At 42.8% G+C, this 23,100-nt stretch overlaps 1 protein-coding gene and 1 non-coding gene across 4 annotated transcripts; one reads left to right on the forward strand and one right to left on the reverse strand.

Moving 5' to 3' along the window:
* Positions 1 to 515: 515 nt before the first annotated feature.
* On the forward strand, positions 516 to 588 carry TRNAF-GAA. The gene has a single exon. It is a non-coding gene; the product is annotated as a tRNA-Phe (tRNA).
* A 383-nt stretch (positions 589 to 971) lies between these two features.
* Positions 972 to 6,871, reverse strand: LOC120704611 (mitogen-activated protein kinase kinase kinase 3-like). Of its 3 annotated transcripts, XM_039989077.1 has the most exons (12): positions 6,274 to 6,871; positions 4,912 to 5,382; positions 4,312 to 4,399; positions 4,094 to 4,156; positions 3,305 to 3,465; positions 3,148 to 3,223; positions 2,572 to 2,631; positions 2,342 to 2,449; positions 1,955 to 2,197; positions 1,710 to 1,828; positions 1,365 to 1,622; positions 972 to 1,282 (listed from the first exon to the last, which is right to left on the reverse strand). In XM_039989077.1, exons 1-11 carry the CDS (start codon positions 6,735 to 6,737, stop codon positions 1,370 to 1,372), a joined length of 2,106 nt encoding a protein of 701 aa, XP_039845011.1. In that variant the 5' UTR covers positions 6,738 to 6,871; the 3' UTR covers positions 972 to 1,282; positions 1,365 to 1,369. The 3 variants fall into 3 exon arrangements, with proteins under 3 accessions (XP_039845011.1, XP_039845019.1, XP_039845004.1); XM_039989085.1 differs by having other exon boundaries at positions 972 to 1,619; XM_039989070.1 differs by having other exon boundaries at positions 972 to 1,622; positions 6,274 to 6,870.
* Positions 6,872 to 23,100: the final 16,229 nt, after the last annotated feature.

Below are 23,100 nucleotides of genomic sequence, written 5' to 3' on the forward strand. Positions count from 1 at the left end.
AGGGAGGAGATGGTAGTTATGGGCTTGCATCAATCAAAGCTCATTTCAGTAAATAATCTATATCTTCACTTTTAAGAGGTTAATTTTGTTTTGAAAAAGCTACAGTAATAATTCCTGGACTTATATTTGAACTAGACAAACATGCTCGTGTTGCTACGGACAAAGTTGGTATAATTATCTGATACATATAATTACTCGTGTGTTAATTTGTAGGGATCTATGTGATCGAGTCGTGGATGAAGGACTAATTCGACTCGCATACGGCATACGGAATGAACTAAGATCCATTTGTCAATGACACAAAATGCGGACCAAATAAAAATTTTAGGTGTCACGAATGTAGCATTACATACTGATACTGAAATACTAGCCATCGTATCAGGCTTTCTCTACAGATAGCAATCAGCAAAGACCATTGTCCACCGAGTCACCGACTGGAGTCACTACCGAGTTTGGTAGACCATGCTTGCTTTTTATAATATATAAGTAAATAAAAATTTTAAAATTCACAACTAGCGGGGATAGCTCAGTTGGGAGAGCGTCAGACTGAAGATCTGAAGGTCGCGTGTTCGATCCACGCTCACCGCAAAATTCTTTTTTCAGTAAGAATTCTATTTTTCTGCTACTAAGGGAATGCTGAAGATCTTTTCCACGCGTTTCAGTTCATGGGGGTTATTAGTTTTACTTAATATAGTCCACAAACAGCACGGAGGAAATGTTATGATGCGATGTCAACATGCAATCTATCAAACCAAACCGGTCTAGGCGTTTTGAGTTATTTTTGGCGACCAGAGTTGAGTTTTAAGATTAACCAGCTCCACCCTCTGAATAAGCAGATGAAGCTAGTTACCCTTTGAAAAGAAAATCCAATCCAGCTACTGAAATAGTACTGCCTCACATGGTCTTCATGTGCCTCTTCATGTGCCTGGTCACAGGCTCATAGCTCACCGGTCACAACATAAACATGCAAGTGGAGTGTATCTCTTTGTGACTACTTTGTATAAACAACAAACACAATCATTATTCTGCATAAACAATCCTCGGCATCGCTATGTGTTATTCTAATCTACAACATGTACAATGACCATTTACAACACCTGCATACAGTTAACAATCATCACTTCATCAGTTACACCTTCCTTTTCATCTATACAACAGATCAGATCACGAGGAATCAAGAATCCTCCTAAATACAAAGGACTTATGGGCACAAACATTAACCGGATCCCTGACTTTGTCGTAAAAATATCGACAAATCCTAGCCTCCAACAACTCTACGGATACAACAACAACAACAACAACAACAACAACATAGCTTTTTTTCCCAAGCAAGTTGGGGTAGGCTATCCAACAATTCTACAGATGAGAATCATAATCTCTTTGGGGAGCCATATGGGCTTTGTGGTCTCTCGCCGATGTCACACCAAGGATCTGGAACTGGGTCGCTTCGCCTCATCTGGCTCTGCATGTAACTGACTGGGTTGTAGGCTGCAGATCCTGATGAGAATGCCGGGTGCGATGGAGAAGCAACGCAGCTCCAGTTTGATTGCTTCACCCGTCGTAACGGGCTTGAGCATGGTGACACTGGGAGAGACATGTTTGCTCTCACATCAATACGGCTGCTGCAGGATGACGGTGGTCATCAGTTAGGATACCAGGTATGATTTGACGAACTGGAAAGGATGGCCAGCAAATACATGTTACTGTACCTGGAGGTCTTGTTGGGCGAAGGATATGCTGAGGAAAACCCTGTGAAACCTCGCGCTCTTAATCCTCCAAGGCCTTGCAGAGGAGCAATGCTTCTCTTCAATGAAGGTTCTTTGATGGACTGCAAGCAAATTTAAGGAATGGAGTATCAAGAATCCTTGCAAAGCAAACATTGACATGACAGGAAAAGCTTATGAAGAAGAGAATAAAAAAATTCTATTAAAAAAGAATAAGCAGGTAAAGTCACCTTTTTATTATATGCCTCTGCGGGTAAAGATAGTCCATTTCTCAACTGAGTAATATTGCATTTGGTCACTCTTACGTCTTGATGGTCTTGAACAAAAGGATGACCCAGCAACAGAGTTGCAGAGGGGCGCTGAGCGGGATCACGCTTCAAGCACAAACTCAGGAAATCTTTCCCTTCTTTAGAGAAACTCTCTGGGATTTCTGGTATATCTTTAGTGTTAACTATCTTAAACATTGCAGGTACCTGAGGACCATGTATTGGGACAAAATGGCCATTAACATTATACAAATATGAAGTGGGTGCTTGTGAATTTAACTAAGCAGATTGACTGATCTAAATTGCATGGAAATATATCAGTAAAATGTAACAAAGAGGGAATACGCATACATCTTCATGTGGATGCCAAGGATGCCTCCCAGTTCCCATTTCAATAACTGTGCACCCAAGGCTCCAGATATCAACTTCAAGACTGTACCCATTTTTGTTCATTATGACCTGAAGAATTTGAAGTATTTCACACAATCATTCTTGGAGTAGGAAACCACATGGCAAATCTTTACCCGCAAAATAAAAAAACGGCAAAGCTCTTCAAACATCATCAATAGAAAACAGCATACCTCAGGAGCCATCCAGTATGGGCTTCCTCTAAACGAGTGTATTTCGGTATAAGATGTTATCTGCTTCAATATATGCAATAATGTGACTGTGAGATACAGGACAAAAACTCAAAAGTATCTCGTTTTGGATTTTATATTGCAAAAAGAGCTTGCAGTAGCAACCAGAGTCATGTTTTCATCATATGGGGAACATGATTGGACAAACAAATTTTGACCATCCTCAACCTTACAGGGAGCAAGTGAGAATAAAACGAGATCCAATCAAGAAGGAGCTAGATGCATGTTTTTTTCATGAAGAATAAAATAGGCACCCAGATTCGATTTGAAGAGGACTTGAACTTGGGTGGTAGGGGTGTACACCCACACCTCCCAGCATAATTTATGCAAGATTGCAAGATATACAAACATGTATATAACTCCCTGAGCTCTATCTGGTTAGCTGGCCAACTAATTGTTTGTTAAGAGTAGTTACATGCTAGTGCAGTGGTGAGTGTCTGAGTGAGGTTCCAATGATGCTCCTATACACATGCACACAAACACAAACCTTTTGGGAGAAAAATGAAAGAAGACACATACATGTTTAGCCACGCCAAAATCAGCAAGTTTGACTTCTCCATTTGGGCCAACAAGTATGTTTGCTCCTTTTATGTCTCTGTCAAATAAAGAATTATATACTGATCTTTTATTCAATTGAACTTGGAAAACAGTTATAGTGTAATATAATTCACATTACCTGTGCACAGTTTTCCTACCATGCAAGTATGCAAGTCCAGAAAGAATCTGCCGAGTATAGTTACGAATCACAGGTTCTTTAAAAGGACCATAATCTCTAAGTAATTTATGGATCGAACCTCCAGAAACATATTCAAGATAGATGGAGAGTGCATCATCAGTCTGTCAAAAATCATAAAAAGTTAGGGAAGTCTAATAATCAGCACTGAGCAGTTCGGGAAGAAAGTAAAGGCAACTAGTTATGCCTTGGCAAGAAGGCAACGTATCTAGTGCAAACCAAGGACTTCGTGCAAACCCGTGCAAACCTACTAAACAAAGTTTCAAAAAATTCTGAAAAAAATCATGAATGTGCTTCTCAGGTTACGTCATCAATATATAAAATTTCATGGTCAAATTCGTCTTACTCTAGAAGTTACAAAAAAGACAAATTTGAGATGCATTTGAACCATTATTGTTGTCAGAAAATTTGTCTTTTTTGTAACTTTTAGAGTAAGATGAATTTGACCATAAAATTTTGTATATAGATGAGGTAAGCTGAGAAGCACATTCATGATTTTTTTCAGAATTTTTTGAAACTTTTTTTAGTAGGTTTGCACGGGTTTGCACAAGATGCTTGGTTTGCACCGGATACGTTCCCTGGCAAGAAATGGCCTTAATGGGGGCAAACAATTAGAAAGAAGTTCAAAGAAAGCAATATGCATAACAAGAATATGACAGGACAGGACTAACAAGATTTTATGGCTGCACAGCACTCAAACAGTATGGTTATCAGTTGCTGCATGGAACTCACCAGTTCACTTCCGTAGTATTGCACAATGTTTTGGTGTGAGAGTTGTCTAAGAATATCTACTTCCTGTGATAAAAGCAAGATACGAGTTACTAAACCAAATTAACATGATTCATGATTCACATCAATTTAGAAAAAGAAAAATGCATGGTACAAGTATTACATTAATACATGCCTTTGATCTACAGAAAATTATCAATGAGATAAGGACAGAAAATGACCTGATTCAATTGTCTGAGCCGTTCTTTTGACTTTGAATCATCCAAAATAACTTGTACCTCCTTTATTGCGCAAAACTTCCCATTTTCACTATATAAAAGATGGTTAAGATCAATCACAAGATGCAAATGATAGAAGAATCAAGAGTACAGCAGTTATACATAGAAATAGTTCTCAGAGTTCATTTCGCGTCATACAATGAAGTGCAACATGTAGCATTTTTTAGTTAAAGAAAACAATAAGCATAAATACCAAAAGCTATCATTTCCAAACTTCTTTAGCTCACTGAATTTGACATGGCAGTCCAAATGACCCAAGACAGTATAAGACAATCTTGCATATTAGATTATACCTACTAACAAATTGCCATGCAAACATTGACAAAAAAAAGGTGCATTTATAGTAAGTTGTGTTATACAGAGTTGGAATCTATATGGATAAACTTTGATGATTAAATTATCCCCCTTGGATAGAAAAGTATATGAAAAAATGAATCCTTCTCTTCTTAATATTTCTTATCTTCAAGTATAAAAAATCAATTAATGAAGGACCTGAACTGAAGTTTAATTTTAACTTCAAATGATACATAAAGTCACTAATACCTGTTGAATCCAAGGTAAACCTGACCAAATGTGCCGCTACCTAGCAGCTTCCCCCTTTTCCACTCTGACTGGGATTGGATGGAAGCAGTGAGAGATGAACGAATGGAAGCTGGTGGACGAGGCAAGGGTTGAGACAGACGCTTCAGATCATCCATCCTCTTAACTGTTGACCTTGGACTAAACCCATGATCTCCTGGACTTGCATAACTGGAAGCAAAAGCATGCTTTCTTGGGGAAAGACTCCTTGTTCTCGCATGACGTGTATCCTTATGAAAACTTCTACCATGCAATGAGGCCCTACTTGTTGAAGCTTCAAGGTTATTCAAATGCACTTCTCTGACAGGCACATCAAAAAACTTATGGTGCTCACGTGGAGCACTACTTGAAACGAGGTGTTTATCTTCCACCATGCACTTAAGTTCATCAGGTGGCATGGTTCTTGCTCCAGGATAGATAGTTGAATCTGTATACCTAAAGGTTGCACCAACAAATAGTGAGTATCAGATTAAATAATAGACTGTAACAATAGACTGTCAGCAGGCAAAAATAGATTAAAAAAACAAATAAAAAGTCTGACAAGGGTCAAGGGTAGATAAATAAGAAAGTGTGAAAATTAAAAGACAAAATAATTCTGATCGTGGATTGGAGACTTTGGATGATTTCAGAGGTTTTACAGAAAAAAAAAACACCAATTGATTTACTCTTGTGTTCAGGCATCAGAATACAAAAACATGATATCCACAGTAAAAACATAAAAAAAGGAATTTGACCCTTTATAATGGTCATATAGCAAGTTTAGCAGCCGCTAATGTAATAAAAAAACTTTACCCTCCACCAAGAACTATCCAATCTTCATAAGACCTTATACTCCAACTTTGTTGATACTTAACAGTAATGCCAACAAAATCTTGAATACCAGTTGTAAATAATCCAATAAATGGTCTTCTAAAAATCAGTTCAATAAACTGGCTTGCAAAGAAATTCTAGAAATTAAAATAAAACTCAGCGAACTAGTAATTCAAATGCCAATTGATAAGCATGAAACCAACAATTTTTGCAAGACTAACTTGTCAAACTAAAACACGACCGGTTGCAGCTTCTCATTGGATGACACGCATTTGACCTTGACTCCCCGTGTCCACGGCAAATGACAAGCGCGAAAGGGGTCAACTGCAGAAATTTGTGCGAAGCCTCACTCCCCAACCCTTGGTCAATGGTCATGGCACTCGACTCCAAAACCACTGAGTCACTGACATTTGCCAACCACACAGCTCCATCGACTTAATTGATCAACCACGAAGACTAATCGCATTGTTTCCGCTGTAATCACAAACGGATCACGGCAGATGCGAAAATTCGTACCTGTGATTTCGTTTGTCCGCCGCCTCGTCTGACTCCGACGAGCTCCCGCTCGACACCGGCGAGCCCCCGCGCGCCGCCGCCGCGGAAGGCGCATCAACCGCGTGGGAGGAGGGCGCCAGGAGCTGCGGCGCGGAACGGTGCACGGGCCGGGGGAGCGGCAAGCCCCGGGCGGCGGCCGCTCTGCCCGCCCCCGAGCCGCCGCCGCTGCCGCCGCACGGCGAGATAGGGGCGGCGCCGGCGCCGCCGGCCCTGTCGGCGCCCCGCCGCGGCGCCGGGGTGACGAGGCCGCGCGCCCAGGCCCACTCCCACTGGTCCGACGGCGACGCGCCGGCGGGCGCGTAGGCGGTAGGGGAGACGGCGTCGACGGAGTGGCGCGGCGAGCAGCAAGCCGAGGCGGAGTGGCCGGCGTCCCTGCGCTTGGAGCTCGGCCTGGAGGACCTCCTCCCCGGCCACCAGAAGGGCATCGCCTTGCGCCCCGGCGCCCCCCCGTTCCTCCCAGCGAGCGGGCCTGGAGCTCGGCCCCCGAGGCGCGCGAGGTAGTCGAGCAGGAGGCCGCGGCTGCGACTCTACCTGGCGCCGGCGCGGTCGGTCTGCACTGCTGTGCGCGTGCGCGCCTCCCCGCCGGGTCGGTTAATGCCACTCGCCAAGGGGGCGTGGGGCCCCCGCCTCCCTCTGCGTGGTGGGGGCGCTACGTCAGTGACCGAGGCCCCACGGCGAGAGCAGCGTGTTCATGTCATCGTGTGCTCAGAACCAAAGCCTCCAAATTAAGGCCGTGTTTAGTTCGCGAAAAATGAGTTTTTAGTACTGTAGCACATTTTGTTGTTATTTGATAATTAATATTTAATTATAAATTAATTAAACTTAAAAGATTCGTCTCATATGAAATAGTTATATTGTATAATTAGTTATTTTTTCAACTATATTTAATACTTTATATATATGTCCAAAGATTCGATGTGACGAATACTCTAGAAATTATTTTGAAAACTAAACATGACCTAAGTTTCGGCAACTGAGACGGACTCATGTTTGTAGAATCTGATAGTGGTGGGGCCGCACCAATAGAAAAGTCTATGCTGCTTTACAAGCTGAAATCTCATGATGGCAATAAAACTTCCAATGTTACAACAAAGGCCCTGTTTAGTTCCCAAAATATTTTCTACAGTACCCATTACATCAAATATTCGGACACATGCGTAGAGCATTAAATGTAGTTGAAAAAATAACTAATTACACAGTCTAACTAATTAGCACGAGATGAATCTTTTAAGTCTAATTAATTAGTCCATAATTGGATATTATTTGTCAAGTAACAACGAAATGTGTTACAATACCAAAATAACAATTTTTCACCAACTAAACAGGACCAAAATTGCTTACAAGCAAGATATTACATCATATTTGTAAACTTCAAATTCAGGCAGGCTAGCAACAAAATGGTTTGTCTCCAGCTTGCACCTTTGGCCAAGTTTACCACTCTCACAGCGCTTTTGAGATCTTACCAAAGTCTTCAACAATGGCACCGATGGAATGACCTGGCTAGAGGGAGGTGAGACATTGTGCAGCTCAGGAACTATTCTTGATAGACCAGAAGGTTGTTCATATTATTGTAAAAGCATGGTAAGGATCTCCTGTAGCAATTTTAGTTCCATCTCTCACTGGTAATAAAGTTCAAAGACCAGGTTTAAGACTTTAAGTACTAGCGCAAAACAATTAATGTCGAAAGCAAGCAGGAAGTGACAAGAAATATTGTGGGTCAAGGCCAGAGTACCGAGCTCGGCGTAGAATGATTGAAGCCTTGTTTTGTTTCCTTCCTGCACTCACTCTGATTCCTGATCCCTTTGGTTTCTTTTTTAAAAAAATAGAAGCAGGAGCACTGCTATGTCATATAAAAAGAAGAAGCAAGCCAATTTACTACAGTGTTGTTATTACAAAAAGTAGTAGGAACTCGAGACTCTGAGACCGTAAAACAAGCACTAAGAAAGCAATTATCATGAAAGAAAAGGAATCACTGGCCCGCCACAAGCGAGCTTCCGAACTGAAACCTCCACGTTGATCTCCTGCAGTACCCGAGCTGCGTCTGAGGTGTTAGAATTAGCCAAACTTAAACATTAGAGGCTAGTAACTCAAAATTTTTACATAACCTAGTTCATGACAGATCAATCTAATGCGGAAAATGGTAGATCATTATACCAGCGTTAGCGGTAGAAGCAACAGCCATGTGTGCCTCCTCAGTTGAGAACGCCCGAGCCGTAGAGGAAGTAGGCGTTCTTGTAGATGTAGATGCGCAAGTAGGATAGCGGTGGCCTTCCGGACGCCAACGACACTGCTCTTGAGGGATTGGCCTTCCGAACCCCTCCAGTGACCTTAGCAATCAGACTTGGTGGCTAGGGTTTAGCTAATGACGTGATTGATGGTGCTAACCACGACCTCATATTTATAGGCACTGTGGGGCTGGGGGCCAGTCTCTGGAAACAGGCCTAATGGGCCTGCTGATCACAGTCCATTATGGTTTTCATTAAGTTTCCTTAATCGTGTTTAGGTGGTTTAAATGCTTTCCTTAATAGTGAAGATCACATTTTTCTTATAGAAATATTTATTTTCAACATTCTCCCATTTGATCGAACGGTTAAGCTAAATGTTCGAATCACACTTAAAGTTCACCCTCAGTATAACAGTAAGTACCGAACCAATGCATCTTCAGTAGCTTGATGAACTACTGGGACCCCATTATCCACAGTCTCATTGAAACAGCTCGGTAGAACGCTTATTCATTAATAGGGAGATCATAATGGCCCTAAACCAGGACCTAAAGACTATCCACCAAACCCATATTAGTAACGTGCTGCTTAAACACGTTCGGTGGTAAGCCTTTGGTGAGCGGATCCGCTAACGTAGCATTAGTTCTTATGTGCTCAATCTTAATGGCTCGATCCTGGCATCTTTCTTTCACAACTCGATACTTAAGGTCAATGTGTTTGGAAGCGCCGCTTGACTTGTTGCTACTCGAAAAGAATACTGCAGACTGATTACCGCAGTATAACGTTATAGGTTCCGTAATGCTGTCAATAACCTTAAGGCTCGGAATAAAATTCTTAAGCCACACAGCCTGTCCTGTTGATTCATAGCATGCCACAAATTCAGTTTGCATCGTCGACGCTGCAACTAAACTTTGCTTAGAGCTTTTCCATGATATTGCTCCACCAGCTAACGTGTAGATATATCCTGATGTAGATTTCTTACTATCCACACAGCCCGCAAAGTCAGCATCAGTATAACCAACAACTTCAAGATTATCTGATCTTCTATATGTGAGCATGAAATCTTTGGTGCCTTGGCAGTAACGTAATGCCTTCTTGACACCTACCCAGTGGACCTTTCCGGGATTTTTCTGATATCTTCCAAATATTCCGGTAGCAAATGCCAAGTCAGGACGCGTACAGATTTGTGCATACATCAGGCTTCCGACAGCTGAAGTATAAGGTATGTCCTTCATTTCATCTAATTCCAATTGGTTCTTAGGACATTGGGCTTCACTAAACTTATCGCCCTTCGCTAATGGAACAGGTGTGGCCTTACTCTTATCCATATTAAATCTCTTAAGCATTCTCTCAATATATGCTTTCTGAGATAATCCTAGTACTCCATTGGTCCTATCTCGGTGTATCTCAATGCCCAGAACATAAGAGGCTTCACCAAGATCTTTCATGTCAAAATTGGATGAAAGAAATCCCTTTGTCTCATGCAGTATATGCTTATCGCTGCTCGCTAACAGGATATCATCCACATAAAGCACTAGAATTATGAATTTACCGCCCTTGATCTTAGTGTAGATACAATTATCCACATCATTCTTCTTAAATCCAAATTTCTTAATCACTTGATCGAATTTAAGGTTCCATTGTCTTGACGCTTGCTTAAGTCCGAAAATGGATTTCTTTAGTTTGCATCCCATATGTTCGTTGCCCTTCACAACAAAGCCTTCCGACTGTGCCATGAAGATAGTCTCATCCAAGTCACCATTAAGGAACGCAGTTTTAACATCCATCTGATGTAGCTCTAAATCATAATGAGCCACTAGCGCCATGACGATTCTGAAAGAATCTTTCTTAGACACAGGGGAGAAAGTTTCATTATAATCAACCCCTTCCTTTTGTGTAAAATCCTTAGCTACGAGTTTTGCTTTGAATCGTTCGACATTTCCGTTAGAGTCACGTTTAGTCTTGTAGACCCATTTACAGCCTACTGGTTTGACTCCATCAGGAATATCTACTAGATCCCAAACATCATTAGAACTCATGGACTTAAGCTCATCTTCCATGGCCTCAACCCATTTGGCAGAATTCTCACATGATACTGCCTCCCTGAACGAGTTAGGATCATCAACTTTTCCAATGTCATACATATCTTCACTTAAGTATGTCTCATAATCAGGGAAAGTTGTATGTTTCCTAGCCCATTGTGATCTTCTTAAGGGCTGAACAGGCTGAGGTTCTGGTTCAGGTGCGGCCTGAGGCACCTCAATAGGGTTTTCAACTTCAGCATTAGGTGCCACTTGCTCGACTTGTGGTTTGCTCGCAGGCTCAGAAGCTACTACAACTGGCGGAGCGGCGCTAGTACTCTGAACAGGAGGCGTAATATGAACAGATGGCGTACTCTGAACGAAGGAACAAACAGCGGCACTAACTGAGGTGTTACTGTTTCCTGAATAATCGGGATGGGAAGCTCAGCCCGTATTTCTTCAAGATTAATTTCCCTCCTCGGAAAGCTCCCACTGATTCCTGAATCCTCAAGGAATACAACCTGTCTAGTCTTAACAAACTTAGTGAAGCGATCACGACAGTAGAATCGGTATCCCTTAGACTTATCTGGGTATCCGATGAAATAGCAGCTCACCGTCTTATCATCTAATTTCTTTTGCTGTGGGTTAAATAACTTAGCTTCGGCTGGGCAGCCCCACACACACAAATAATTAAGCGTCGGTTTCTTCCCAAACCACAATTCATAAGGTGTCTTAGGAACGGACTTGGAAGGAACCCGATTAAGTATGTGTGCGGCTGTCTTTAGCGCTTCCATCCACAGTTCCACAGATAAGGTAGAATAACTAAGCATGCTACGTACTATGTCCATAAGTGTACGATTGCGACGATCAGCTACTCCGTTTTGCTGTGGGTTCGCCCGGCATACTGTACTGAGCCTTTATACCATTCTCTTCAAGATACTTAGCGAATGGTCCAGGTACTTGGCCGAATGGAGCATGTCTCCCATAATATTCACCACCTCGATCTGATCTCACTAATTTAATAGTGACATTATGCTGATTTTCTACTTCAGCCTTGAATATTTTAAATTTATCTAATGATTCGGATCGATCACGAATGGGGTAAATATAGCCATAATGAGAGAGGTCATCTGTGAAAGTAATGAACGAGTCAAAACCATCAACAATAAAGTCAAAAGCATCAACAGACTTTACTGGGAATGGGCCACAAATATCAGTATGAATTATTTCTAATAGGCCCGAACTCCGAGTAGCTCCTTTCTTAATCGTCTTAGTGAATTTCCCCTTAATACAATCAATGCATTGTTGATCTAACTCAGAAAGATCTAATGAATGGAGTATCTCTTCTCTAATGAGACGCTCAATTCTCCCCCTCGAAATGTGGCCTAAATGACAATGCCACAATTTCAAAGAAGTCTCATCATCACGCTTGCGCTTATGCGTTACATCATTCACATTCATCACAGAGAGAGCAAATAAAGATCGCCTTGCAAATGACCAAGGCCAACACTTATATTATGAAACTTAATGTTGCACTTATAGTTGCCAAACTCACAAATATGTCCCGACTTATCTAAACGTGAAACAGAAATAAGGTTTCTCTTCAAACTGGGAACATAAAGAACATCATTTAAATGAAGGTTGAAGCCGCCCGGTAGCTCCAAGATGAAGCTTCCAATGCCTTCAACCTTGACCTCATTGCCATCAGCCACTCTTAGGTTTCGCTCCCCCTCTCTTATAGTTCTGATCAAACTGAATACCTGTAATGAATTGGAAATGTGCACAGTGGCACCTGAGTCAGTCCACCAAGTATTAGGAGAAAAATTTACTAAGAATGATTCATCAATGAAAGATACATAATCAATAATTGTACCTTTGCTTTTCAGCCAGTCCTTAAAACCACGGCAATCTTTCTGCTCATGGTTAGGTGACTTGCAGAACTTGCACAGCCTCTTCTCAGAAGTCTTCTTATGCTGCACAGCCTTGCCCTTATGGCCCTTAAACTTTTTCTTATGCTGTCTGCTACTGCCAGACTCAGCCTGATGCTTAGAAGTGTTGCTGACGCTAACACGCCCAAAGCGCTCGCTGACCATGTTGACAGCATCCTTCATCCTTTCAGCTTTCTGTCTTTCTTCTTCCTCAACACAATAACTAATGATCTCAGCTATGCTCCAAGTCGCCTTCTGAGTGTTGTAACTTATTTTGAAGGGACTATACTGTGCATGAAGTGAAGTCATAATGAAGTGCACCAGAAAACCATCAGAGATAGACATATCCAATGTCTTCAGTTTATTGGTCATGTCACACATGCTCATAATGTGCTCCCTGATTCCACTTTGCCCATCATATTGTGAAGTCAGCATCTTCATAATGAGAGTGCTAGCATAAGTCTTGGACGAGCTCTTGAAATTCTCTTCCACCTTAGCGAGATATTCCTTAGCTGTCAGAACATTACCATCCTGGTCCTTATTAGGAATAGAACCACAGATGGCAGGCGTGATCGTTTGCTTAATGATCATGGTTGCCAACCTGTTACATCTCTCCCACTTCTCAATGGCAGTCCGATCACCATTGGGATCAGTGGGCGCTGCTGGCTTATCCTCACATAAGGCGAGATTATACTCGCACACAGCAATGGCCACCTGAATATCATTATACCAGTTGGGGTAGTTGGTGCCATTCAGGGGCTCAATGAACTTCAGGTAGCCCGTCACAGTGTTCACTGAAAATCATGAGAACAATAACATCATTAAATTCACAATTAAGATGCTCATAAGAAGTATGAAATTAACCCTACGATGGTCTGATCAAAATCATACATAAATTTCAATTTGCATCACCGATGGGGAAAACAAACGAAATTTATCATTAAAACTCGTAATTAAAACAACGATGGTCAGAATTAATTACAAGTGCTCTAAATAAACTTCTCAATGGTTCCATTTAAATAGAGTGCATCATAATTGCTCATGGTGGATAAACATGATTTTCAGTGAATAAATGCAATTAAAACATAATTAAAAGTATTTTCATAACTCATAGAAAATAAATAAATGTAATGCTGGTAATAAATAAGTGCAACATAAATAAATAAACCTTTAAACATAATTAGTAATTAAATTAAGCTTAAAACATTAAATCAGTAAAGAGAAAGGCTTTATAACGTGAAACTAGACTAGAAACTCGTAAAATAGGTCCAAATACTCAATTCGGCTCAGCCCAAACTCGCGCGCGTGCAGCCCAATGTAGGATCTAGGACACCGACTAGAGGGGGGTGAATATGCGGTTTTAACTTCAAACACAAACACTAGACAAATTTAATTAGAACCACAAGAAAATTCTTACTTCTACCAAATCCTATGTCTAGTGAGGGTTTGCAACCTAGGATGACAAGTATGAATTCAAGCTCTAGTAAAGTAAATTGCTCAAAGTAAATTGCAATAAGTAAGAGAGCAAAAAGATCACCACACAAGAGACAAGAATTTTTTTTCCCGTGGTGTCGATGACTTGCCGGCCACCCCTAATCCACATTGAGGTGGATTCAAAGTTTCAACCGCTCCTCTATCAAGAACACCTCTTGATCTTGAGCCGGCTTGAACTTCAAACCTCTCCAAACCTCGATTCCACTAGAGTTGCTCTTCACCACTCCGGCGAGGTGAGCACAAAAACCTCTCACAACCAAATCGAGGCTCCACCACAATCTTCTTGGTGAGCTCGTCAATTTCACTTCTCCAAGCCATCTAGGAGGCGGCAACCTCCAAGAGTAAAAAGTTGATGACGCTTGCTTGAAGACTCCCTAGTGCCCCAAAGCTCAAACACTTGATGCAATGCACAAGGATGCTCTCACCCTCTCAAGAATGCAACCAGTAAGCAATGTTAGTCAGAGAGAGAGGAGAGGACTTGCTCTAGAAGGTCAAGGAAGCTTTCAAATGAGCCAAGAGAGCCCCCCATAGCCGGCCACGAGGGTATATATAGCCCCTCCCTCGAAATACAACCGTTATGTTCAAAACTGCGCAATCGCGGACTGTCTGCTTCACAAAAACCGGACCATCCGCCATTCAAATGCAACGGCTAGAAATGCATTTAATGTGTGTCAGAGACGACCGTTTGAGCCCTGGCGGACCGTCTGCGCCCCAGGGGTGGACCATCCGCAGTTAAAAGTTCCACACCACCAGAGACAAACAACGTCTCTGGTACAAAACTCTCAAAGACCGACCGACCGTCCGCGCTCCAGGGGAGGACCGTTCACCATTGAACTTTCTTTTCCACCAGAGACGACACAAATCTCTGGTACACTTTTGATTAGTGTGGCGGACCGTCCGCTCACTTGGGCCGGACTGTCCGCCAGTCAATTTTTATTTCCACCAGAACCAAGCATGCTCTCTGGTACAGGTGCGGACTGTCCGCCTTTAGGCAGTCAGCTCACAAACTTTAGATCTTTTTCAAATTATTTCAAGACGTCGTTAGCCCTCATGCATGCATCTAGATATTTTGAGCAAAATGGCACTAAAGACCCGTCAAGCACAAGTACACAACCCCTCTTGATAGTACGGCTATCTATCCAACAAATCCGGTCATTTTTCATCCACTAAACACCTTGTGACCGGTAAAATGCAAAAACCCTAGTTTATACCTTTGCCTTGAGCCCGAGCTTTGCAAATCATCTCCAAAACTCCATACGTTCACAATCGAATCCCTTTCATCCGTGGATCAACCTATACTCATCATCTCAAATGAAATCGTTAATCCACAAACCATTGTCATTAATTACCAAAACTCGAATTAGGGGGTCTAGATGCTTTCAATCTCCCCCTTTTTGGTAATTGATGAAAACATTAATTTTGGAGTGATAAAAAGTGTTCAAGTCAACTTTATACACAAGGCATGAGGTGGACTTGGAATTGAACTTTGGAAGAACTTACTCATTTTTCTTGAACATTTCAGAATATGATATGAATAAATTCACCTAAGTTCGATGAGTACAGAGAACTCCCCCTTGATAAGTGCTTATAAATTTGAATGAATACCAAGAGCACACACACACACACACACACATATATATATATATATATATATATATGAATTTTGAAATTTTAGACGGAGTTTCCCCTACAAATGAAAATCGAGGCATATAATATACAAGATATATATATATGATAGAACTTGATAAGATTAGCACAACCTCAATAAGCCACTAAAATGAACATAAATCATAAGAGTATTACAAGCCAACATGGTTCATCACACATTACAGACCAAATGTTCAAATCCAAACCACAAATCACAAACCGAGTCCATGCAAGACATAAAGCATAAACATGTAATGCAATAGAGTTCAACACAAATAAACATGAGTAGCAAACTGAGGCCAAATCAAACAGAAGCCAAATCAAATAGAATCTCCAAGTGAAATCCATGAGCTCCCCCTAGATCCAAGCATCACTCCAAGCCTCTTCTCCCCCTTTGGCATCAATTGCCAAGAAGATCAATCCATCGGCGGCGGAGGCTGTGGCGGTGGGTAGAAAGGCTGGTGCGGGTAGAACTCCGGAGGCGGCACTGGAGCCGGGAACACCGAGTAGAAGTGATCCGAGAATCCAGTGAAGACAGCACTGAAGGTGTCAAACCTCTGCTCAAGCTGTTGAACCTGCTCAGAAGAAGGCATGTCCTCAAAACGAGAGTCGAAAGCTGCTATGTCTGATTGTAGACTCTCCTGAACACCTCTCAGCTGTGTCATCATAGGCTGATACATGGTCTGACTGATGTGCTCCTGCATATGCTGAAAACCCAATTCATCTGGTTCTGCATCTGAGTAGCCAATCCCTCAATCTGAGTAGACATCCCCTGCTGCATGGATGCAAAGTATGGATTAAAGTACCCAGCTGGAGGAGCCCACTATAACTGCACAGGATGTGGTGGAGGTGGCATGGCATGCTGTGCTACAGCTCCTCCCTTGGGACCACCAACATCACCCTCATCATCATCCTGCTCATGTTCCTCCTCATCCATAGCATCACCAGGGAAAGGAGTCAATGGCCTCATAAGAAAAGTAGTGTCATTCTTGAACGGCCTGAATGGAGTGTGTTTACACTCACAAATCCCTCTGAAGCTAGTCTTGGCCTTAATGATGGACATGATGTAAGGTGCAAAATACAGGTTCATCTCAAGGTAGAGTCTCAGATCTGCTAGCTGATCCATGATAAGAGCAATCATATTGATTCTGTTTCCATTCATGACATGTGAGATCGCATTCCAGTAGAGACCTCTAACCTTGTTCTTGTTCCCACTTTTAGGCATAAAAGTGACTCTTGCAATTTTATTGATCACTGCAGGATGATGCCTAAGACTTTGGGTGCATCCAATCTCTCTAGCAATGCCCACATTAGCAGGCTCATAATAAACAGGATAATCATTTTCATCTAGAGGATTTTCCAATACGAAGTTCATACTTTGCTCATTTGTGATAAAATCATAGTCTAACTGGTTTGCAGCAGCAAATTGAGCAAAGGTCGCATAATATATCCTCATCCCAGTTTTCCACCAAATCTTTTCTTCTTCCATGCTAATTTACAGAGTTGCATAGAATTGTCGAATAACGGTCTCATTCCAATCACACCTATGCTGTAGAAAATTGACTAATCCCATTTGTCCAAACCTATCAACTAGCTCAGTCATAACTGGTTGTGATCTCATATAGGCTAGGTCTATGGTTTGATGCTTAAAGACTATTTTTTAACCATATGACCAAAGTAGGCATCTTGTTGTACCTGAGTATTGAAGTAGAGGATATTTGTGTCACTTTGCTGATGAAATTGATTGATTGACCTTGCATTAGAATAGGACTCAGCCGTCCACTATCTATTAGGAAGACTCGGCCCCATGAGGGATGTGATATCATCCTCCTCACCCTCAATGTCCTCCTCTGACGAGTAATCTCCAACACCACCAACTGAGGATGCTGCAGCCATATCACTTGGGTTTGGAGTATAGTCCTCATCATTTGAATCATCACCATCTCTTTGTCTTTTGGAAGTCACAGCCTTCTTGATTTTGGAAGTAGTGGCCTTGAGGACCTTCCGGGGTGGCCTGAGATCAAGAATTAACCATAAGAACAATTATTAAAGCAATAGATCCAATCCATTATGATATATGTCAATTCAGCAACCAACTAAAAAATCTGACACTGGCGGACCGTCCTCACTTCTGAACGCGGACCGTCCACTGGTCAATGAAACCCTACCGCGGACCGTCCGCTGTCAGAGGGCGGACTATCCGCGAGCCATCTGTTCTGCGCAGTAACTTGAAATCGCCCAAATTTTGATTCAATCACAATTCGAGTTCTAGATCAAATCCACCAACCAAACTTTAACCAAAGTATCTCCTCATCACTAGGAACAAGATCCCCCAGTCATTTTCATGAATCCATGGCCAAAAATAGATCGGAGCACCTAACCCTAACTCTTTCCAATGTTGAAATCCAAAAACAAGAGTTAGGGAATCAACAAAATACCAAGAGGACATGATGAAGATTGTCGTGGAGTGTCCGGGGATGTGCTCGGACCGTCCGAGAATCACGCCAAAAGTCCTCCTTGAGAGCTCCTTCCACGTGCTTGAGAGAGAAAGAGATGGCTATGGAGGGTTGTTTGGTCGGTTTGGTGGGGGGAAAGAAAGCGACATCCAAATATAAGTCAAGTCAGGCCGACCCCACGTTTTGCGCAGGCGCGGACCGTCCGCGACCTCCAGGAGGACCTTCCGCATCTATAATTTTCGACTGAACTCCCCTCTGAAACTGCCTCTGATCAATTTTTCTCAACACCGGCGGACCGTCCGTGGACCCTTGGCGGACTGTCCTCGCCTTGCTCAGTGGACACACCACCGGTATATCCGAAGCTTATCGGATGCACCGATGACCCGCGGACCGTCCGCGATCCTTTGGCGGACCGTCCTCTACATATTTTTTGCGGCTGAAACATTTCTGCAGAGCCTCTGGTGAACATTTTGCATGAACGGCGGACCGTCCGCCTCATACCCGACGACCGTCCGCACTACCAAAATTCAGACTGTCCAGAATTTTGCCAATTTTCACCATTTCAACTTTAATTTGGGATCATTGCTCATATAAAAATCTAAAAAACTCAAAACTTGAATGAAAACCTTCCAAAGACTCATATGAGCGAGTCACAACAAAAGATCAAAAATAAATCGAGTAAAATCAAGAAAACTCATAAATGGCTCAAAAAGTCCTCAAAAAATCAGAAAAATGCAACAAGAGATGCATTTAAGAAACACATGCCATATGTACTAGTTTTCAAGCCACATTTGAGAAGTCAATGACATTGAGCTCATTTCTCAACTTGCAAAACTGAGATTCATCCAAAGGCTTGGTAAATATATCAGCTAATTGATCATCCGTGCCAATTCCATCAATTTTGATATCACCCTTGTTCACATGATCTCTAAGAAAATGATGACGAATATCAATATGCTTGGTTCTTGAATGTTGCACCGGATTAGTTGCAATTTTCACGGTGCTTTCATTATCACACAATAAGAGAATCTCATCAAACTTCACACCAAAATCAAGGAGAGTTTGCTTCATCCATAATAATTGTGCACAACAACTTCTGGCCGAAATATATTCTGCTTCGGCGGTTGTAAGAGCCATCGAATTTTGCTTCTTTGAAGTCCAAGAAACAAGAGACCTTCCAAGAAATTGACAACCACCGGAAGTCCTTTTCCTATCAACCTTGCACCTGGCATAATCCGAATCCGAAAATCCAACCAAGTCAAAATGAGCCCCCTTAGGATACCACAAGCCAATATTAGGAGTATATTTCAAGTATCTCAAGATCTTTTTGACGGCGGTCAAATGACATTCTCTAGGTGCGGCTTGAAATCGTGCACACATGCAAATACTAAACATGATGTCGGGCCTAGATGCGGTCAAATAAAGCAAACTACCAATCATAGAGAAGTAAAGCTTTTGGTCAACCGGGTTACCTCCCTCATCTAGGTCAAGATGCCCATTGGTGGCCATAGGAGTCTTGATTGGCTTTACATCTTCCATACTAAATTTCTTCAAGATATCCTTCACATATTTTGATTGACACACAATTGTGCCTTCCTTGAATTGCTTGATTTGAAGTCCAAGAAAGAAGCTCAATTCACCATTCATGGACATCTCAAATTCCCTAGACATCATTTCACCAAATTCCTCACAAAAACTTGGGTTAGTTGAACCAAAGATAATATCATCAATATAAATTTGACAAACAAACAAATCCTTACTAATTGCTTTAGTGAACAAAGTAGTGTCAACCTTACCAATTTTGAAACCCTTAGAAATAAGAAAGTCCCTCAATCTTTCATACCAAGCTCGTGGAGTTTGCTTAAGACCATAGAGAGCCTTAGAGAGCTTGTATACCTGATTTGGCTTCTTAGAATCTTCAAAACCGGGAGGTTGCTCAACAAAAACAAGTTCACTAATCTTGCCATTCAAAAAAGCACTTTTCACATCCATTTGAAAAAGTTTTAGGTTGTGAGAGCAAGCATAAGCTAATAAAATTCTAATAGCTTCTAATCTAGCAACGGGAGCAAAAGTTTCACCGAAATCCAAACCTTCGACTTGAGTGAAGCCTTGAGCCACCAATCTTGCCTTATTTCTCACAACCATTCCATCTTCATTTTGCTTGTTTCTAAAGACCCATTTAGTTCCAATGACATTATAATTCTTGGGTCTCTCAACTAGATCCCAAACTTGATTTCGGGTGAAATTATTCAATTCTTCATGCATAGCATTCACCCAATCCGGATCTCTCAATGCTTCATCTACACGGTTAGGTTCAAGAAAAGATACAAAGGAATAGTGTTCACAAAATGAAGCAATGCGAGATCGAGTTTGGACACCCTTACTAATATCACCCATGATTTGATCCACGGGGTGATCCTTTGCAAGAGCATGATGAATTCTTTGAGGGGTAATGTCAGACCCGGGACAGCGGGACTGCTTATAGACATAGAATGTTCTAGAGTAAGGGATAGCTCATGGATGTACTTTACCTCTTTTGTAACTACCCGAATAGGCATAGAACTAGCTGCAGTATAAAGGAAACTACCCGATTGTGTTGTAGTAGGACTCCAACTGTACTCGGCTAGGACTTTCCATGTAACCCTGTCCCCCCGGATATATAAGGACGGGCAGGGACCCCCTCCAAACAATCATCAACACCTAAGGCAATACAAACCACGCAGGACGTAGGGTATTACGCAAACTCGCAGCCCGAACCTGTCTAAATCTTTGTGTTCTTTGTACCATCGAGTTCTAGAGCAGTCGATCCCTACCTACAAACCCTACTGCTAAGGGTATCTCTGAGCAGGCTTGGCGGTAAACACCGACAGCTGGCGCGCTAGGTAGGGGATTCGGCGAGTTTACCAACGAATTCGATGGCCGGATCAAGCGATGCCAACAACGTGCCGGAAGGCACAACCCTCGTTTTCGGTTCTTGGGCATGTACGGCTGACGGAACGGGAGGTTTCTCCAGCCACCTTGTCATGCCTAACTCACCTAAATCGAAAACCCGCTCCCAACTCACCGACATCCGCGAACCCGCGGATCTCGACGAGGAAAGAGTTCCACCCGAACTCGACTCGGACAACCCAGAAAACATGTCAACTCAAAACCGAACTCCTGGTTTGGTCGAGTTCGACATAAATTCTGATTCCGAAAAGCCTCACTTTTCCAAAACTCTTGGAAAATACCTGGCTCATCTCAAGACAATCAAACACCCTAAGATCAAAAACTCAGAACTACTCGCCGGAGTAGATCAAGTTTCACGATCAATCGAGGGCTGCATCAAACTTGCAAAAAATGCTCTCAGCTCATCTGCGCTATAGCAGAACCCTAAAGTGCTAAACCCACCGCAGAAGAGGTCGGGCGATATGCTCCCAGGGGTCGATCGGGCAAATCCGAAGCTTCCCAACTGCATTAAGGTGGCTGAAAGCACTCTGCAAAACAAAGAGCAGAAATCGGGAGGAGGAATCTGCGGGGGAGCTGGTGAGACAAACCCCCGGCTTGTTCGGATGGGACCATCTATCTCCAGGATACCTCAGAGCCCTTCACCGAAACCTGCTCATACTCGGACTCCGAAACCAGTCGAGTCCAAGTTCGATCAGGACTTTAATCGTTTCATGAACGGTCTCGAGAATTTTGAACCGTTTGACGATCTTGAAGAGTGGTCAGACAACGTCGAGCTGTTCATGGACGTTATGGCCAAACCAACCGGACATGCCGACGCTCTTTGGGAACTGGCCAAGCTTAAAAAAGGAAAAGCCAAGGCTCCAGAACAATCCAGCGACTCAATCTATGACAAACCCTGGATTAAGGAGCCTGTGGGGCTAACTCCTACTCAATCATGGCTACACTGGATGAACGAGAACGCCCTCCGTGTAGAGATGGGCATACCGCTTCTCGCTCACCCAAAACATGCATACTAAAAAATCGGGGGGGGGCTAACCGACTCTGAATCTGAGTACCCCTCCGATCCGGAGGAATAATTGGACGACCTAATCCAGTATAGTAAACAAGTCGAGTCCAACTCGGCTAAGAACCTCAAGTCCGATCAGGATTCTCTCCCTAATCTGATTATATATGCAATGCCGCAAGGACGGACGGTGCACCTGAGGAAGGCACAAGATCCCAACACTTCTGCCTCACAGCTAGCAGATCTGCCTTACCAACAGAGCACTTCTTTAAACCCGTCCTCAAGCAAACAAGACCAAGAAGTTCAAGACCTTTGCCGTGAAATCCTCATGGTTCGTATCGCCGAAAAACCTGAGGGCGATCCCATGGAGCGTCTCAACCTCGACGACTACAATTCTGATGATTTCAACGAGTACCTTTCCGATAACATGGAAACTACTCCTCCTACAATCACAGAAGCTCAAGCTACTACCGAGGAGGATCTACCTGCTCCTCCTCCTCCTCCAGCGGTGACTGTCACCGTCCAGCTAGATAAGCAGCATCCGGCTGAAGATCTCTATGAACGTCGTCACCAGCTCAACCAGAAGAGGGCGTTCAGGCGTCAGCGCCTCGCTAACACCCTACAAGAACAACAAGGCGACAACTACGACTACTCCAACTGCGACCTCCGCAGTGTAATCAACGTTGGGCGCGATGCGCGCAACGTCATCATCTCAAGAAGAAAGGAACGGGAGGAAGTCGAGGCATACAGCCCTTCTTCCAACTACCACATCCCGCCAAAGGCTTCCACATCTTTCAAGAAGTACAAACCGGCAACCACCAGTACTCGTCCTCAGGGTAAACCATGCACCCAGCATCAAGCTGAATCGTCTCAGAGCGGAAACATGATCAACAAAGTACTGCTACGCAAGTGCTTTATCCACCCAAAGAGCTCTCACACGATCTTCCAGTGTGACTCACTCCGCAAGGCCCTTGGGGCACCTCTCCTAAAGGAGACACCACTAATAAATCTAGTCGACCTCTGCGTCGACTAGTGTTACTAGTCGACCATCATATCGACTAATACTAT

Source organism: Panicum virgatum, chromosome 1K (genome assembly GCF_016808335.1).
Source record: "Panicum virgatum strain AP13 chromosome 1K, P.virgatum_v5, whole genome shotgun sequence".
Classification (NCBI taxonomy): domain Eukaryota; kingdom Viridiplantae; phylum Streptophyta; class Magnoliopsida; order Poales; family Poaceae; genus Panicum; species Panicum virgatum.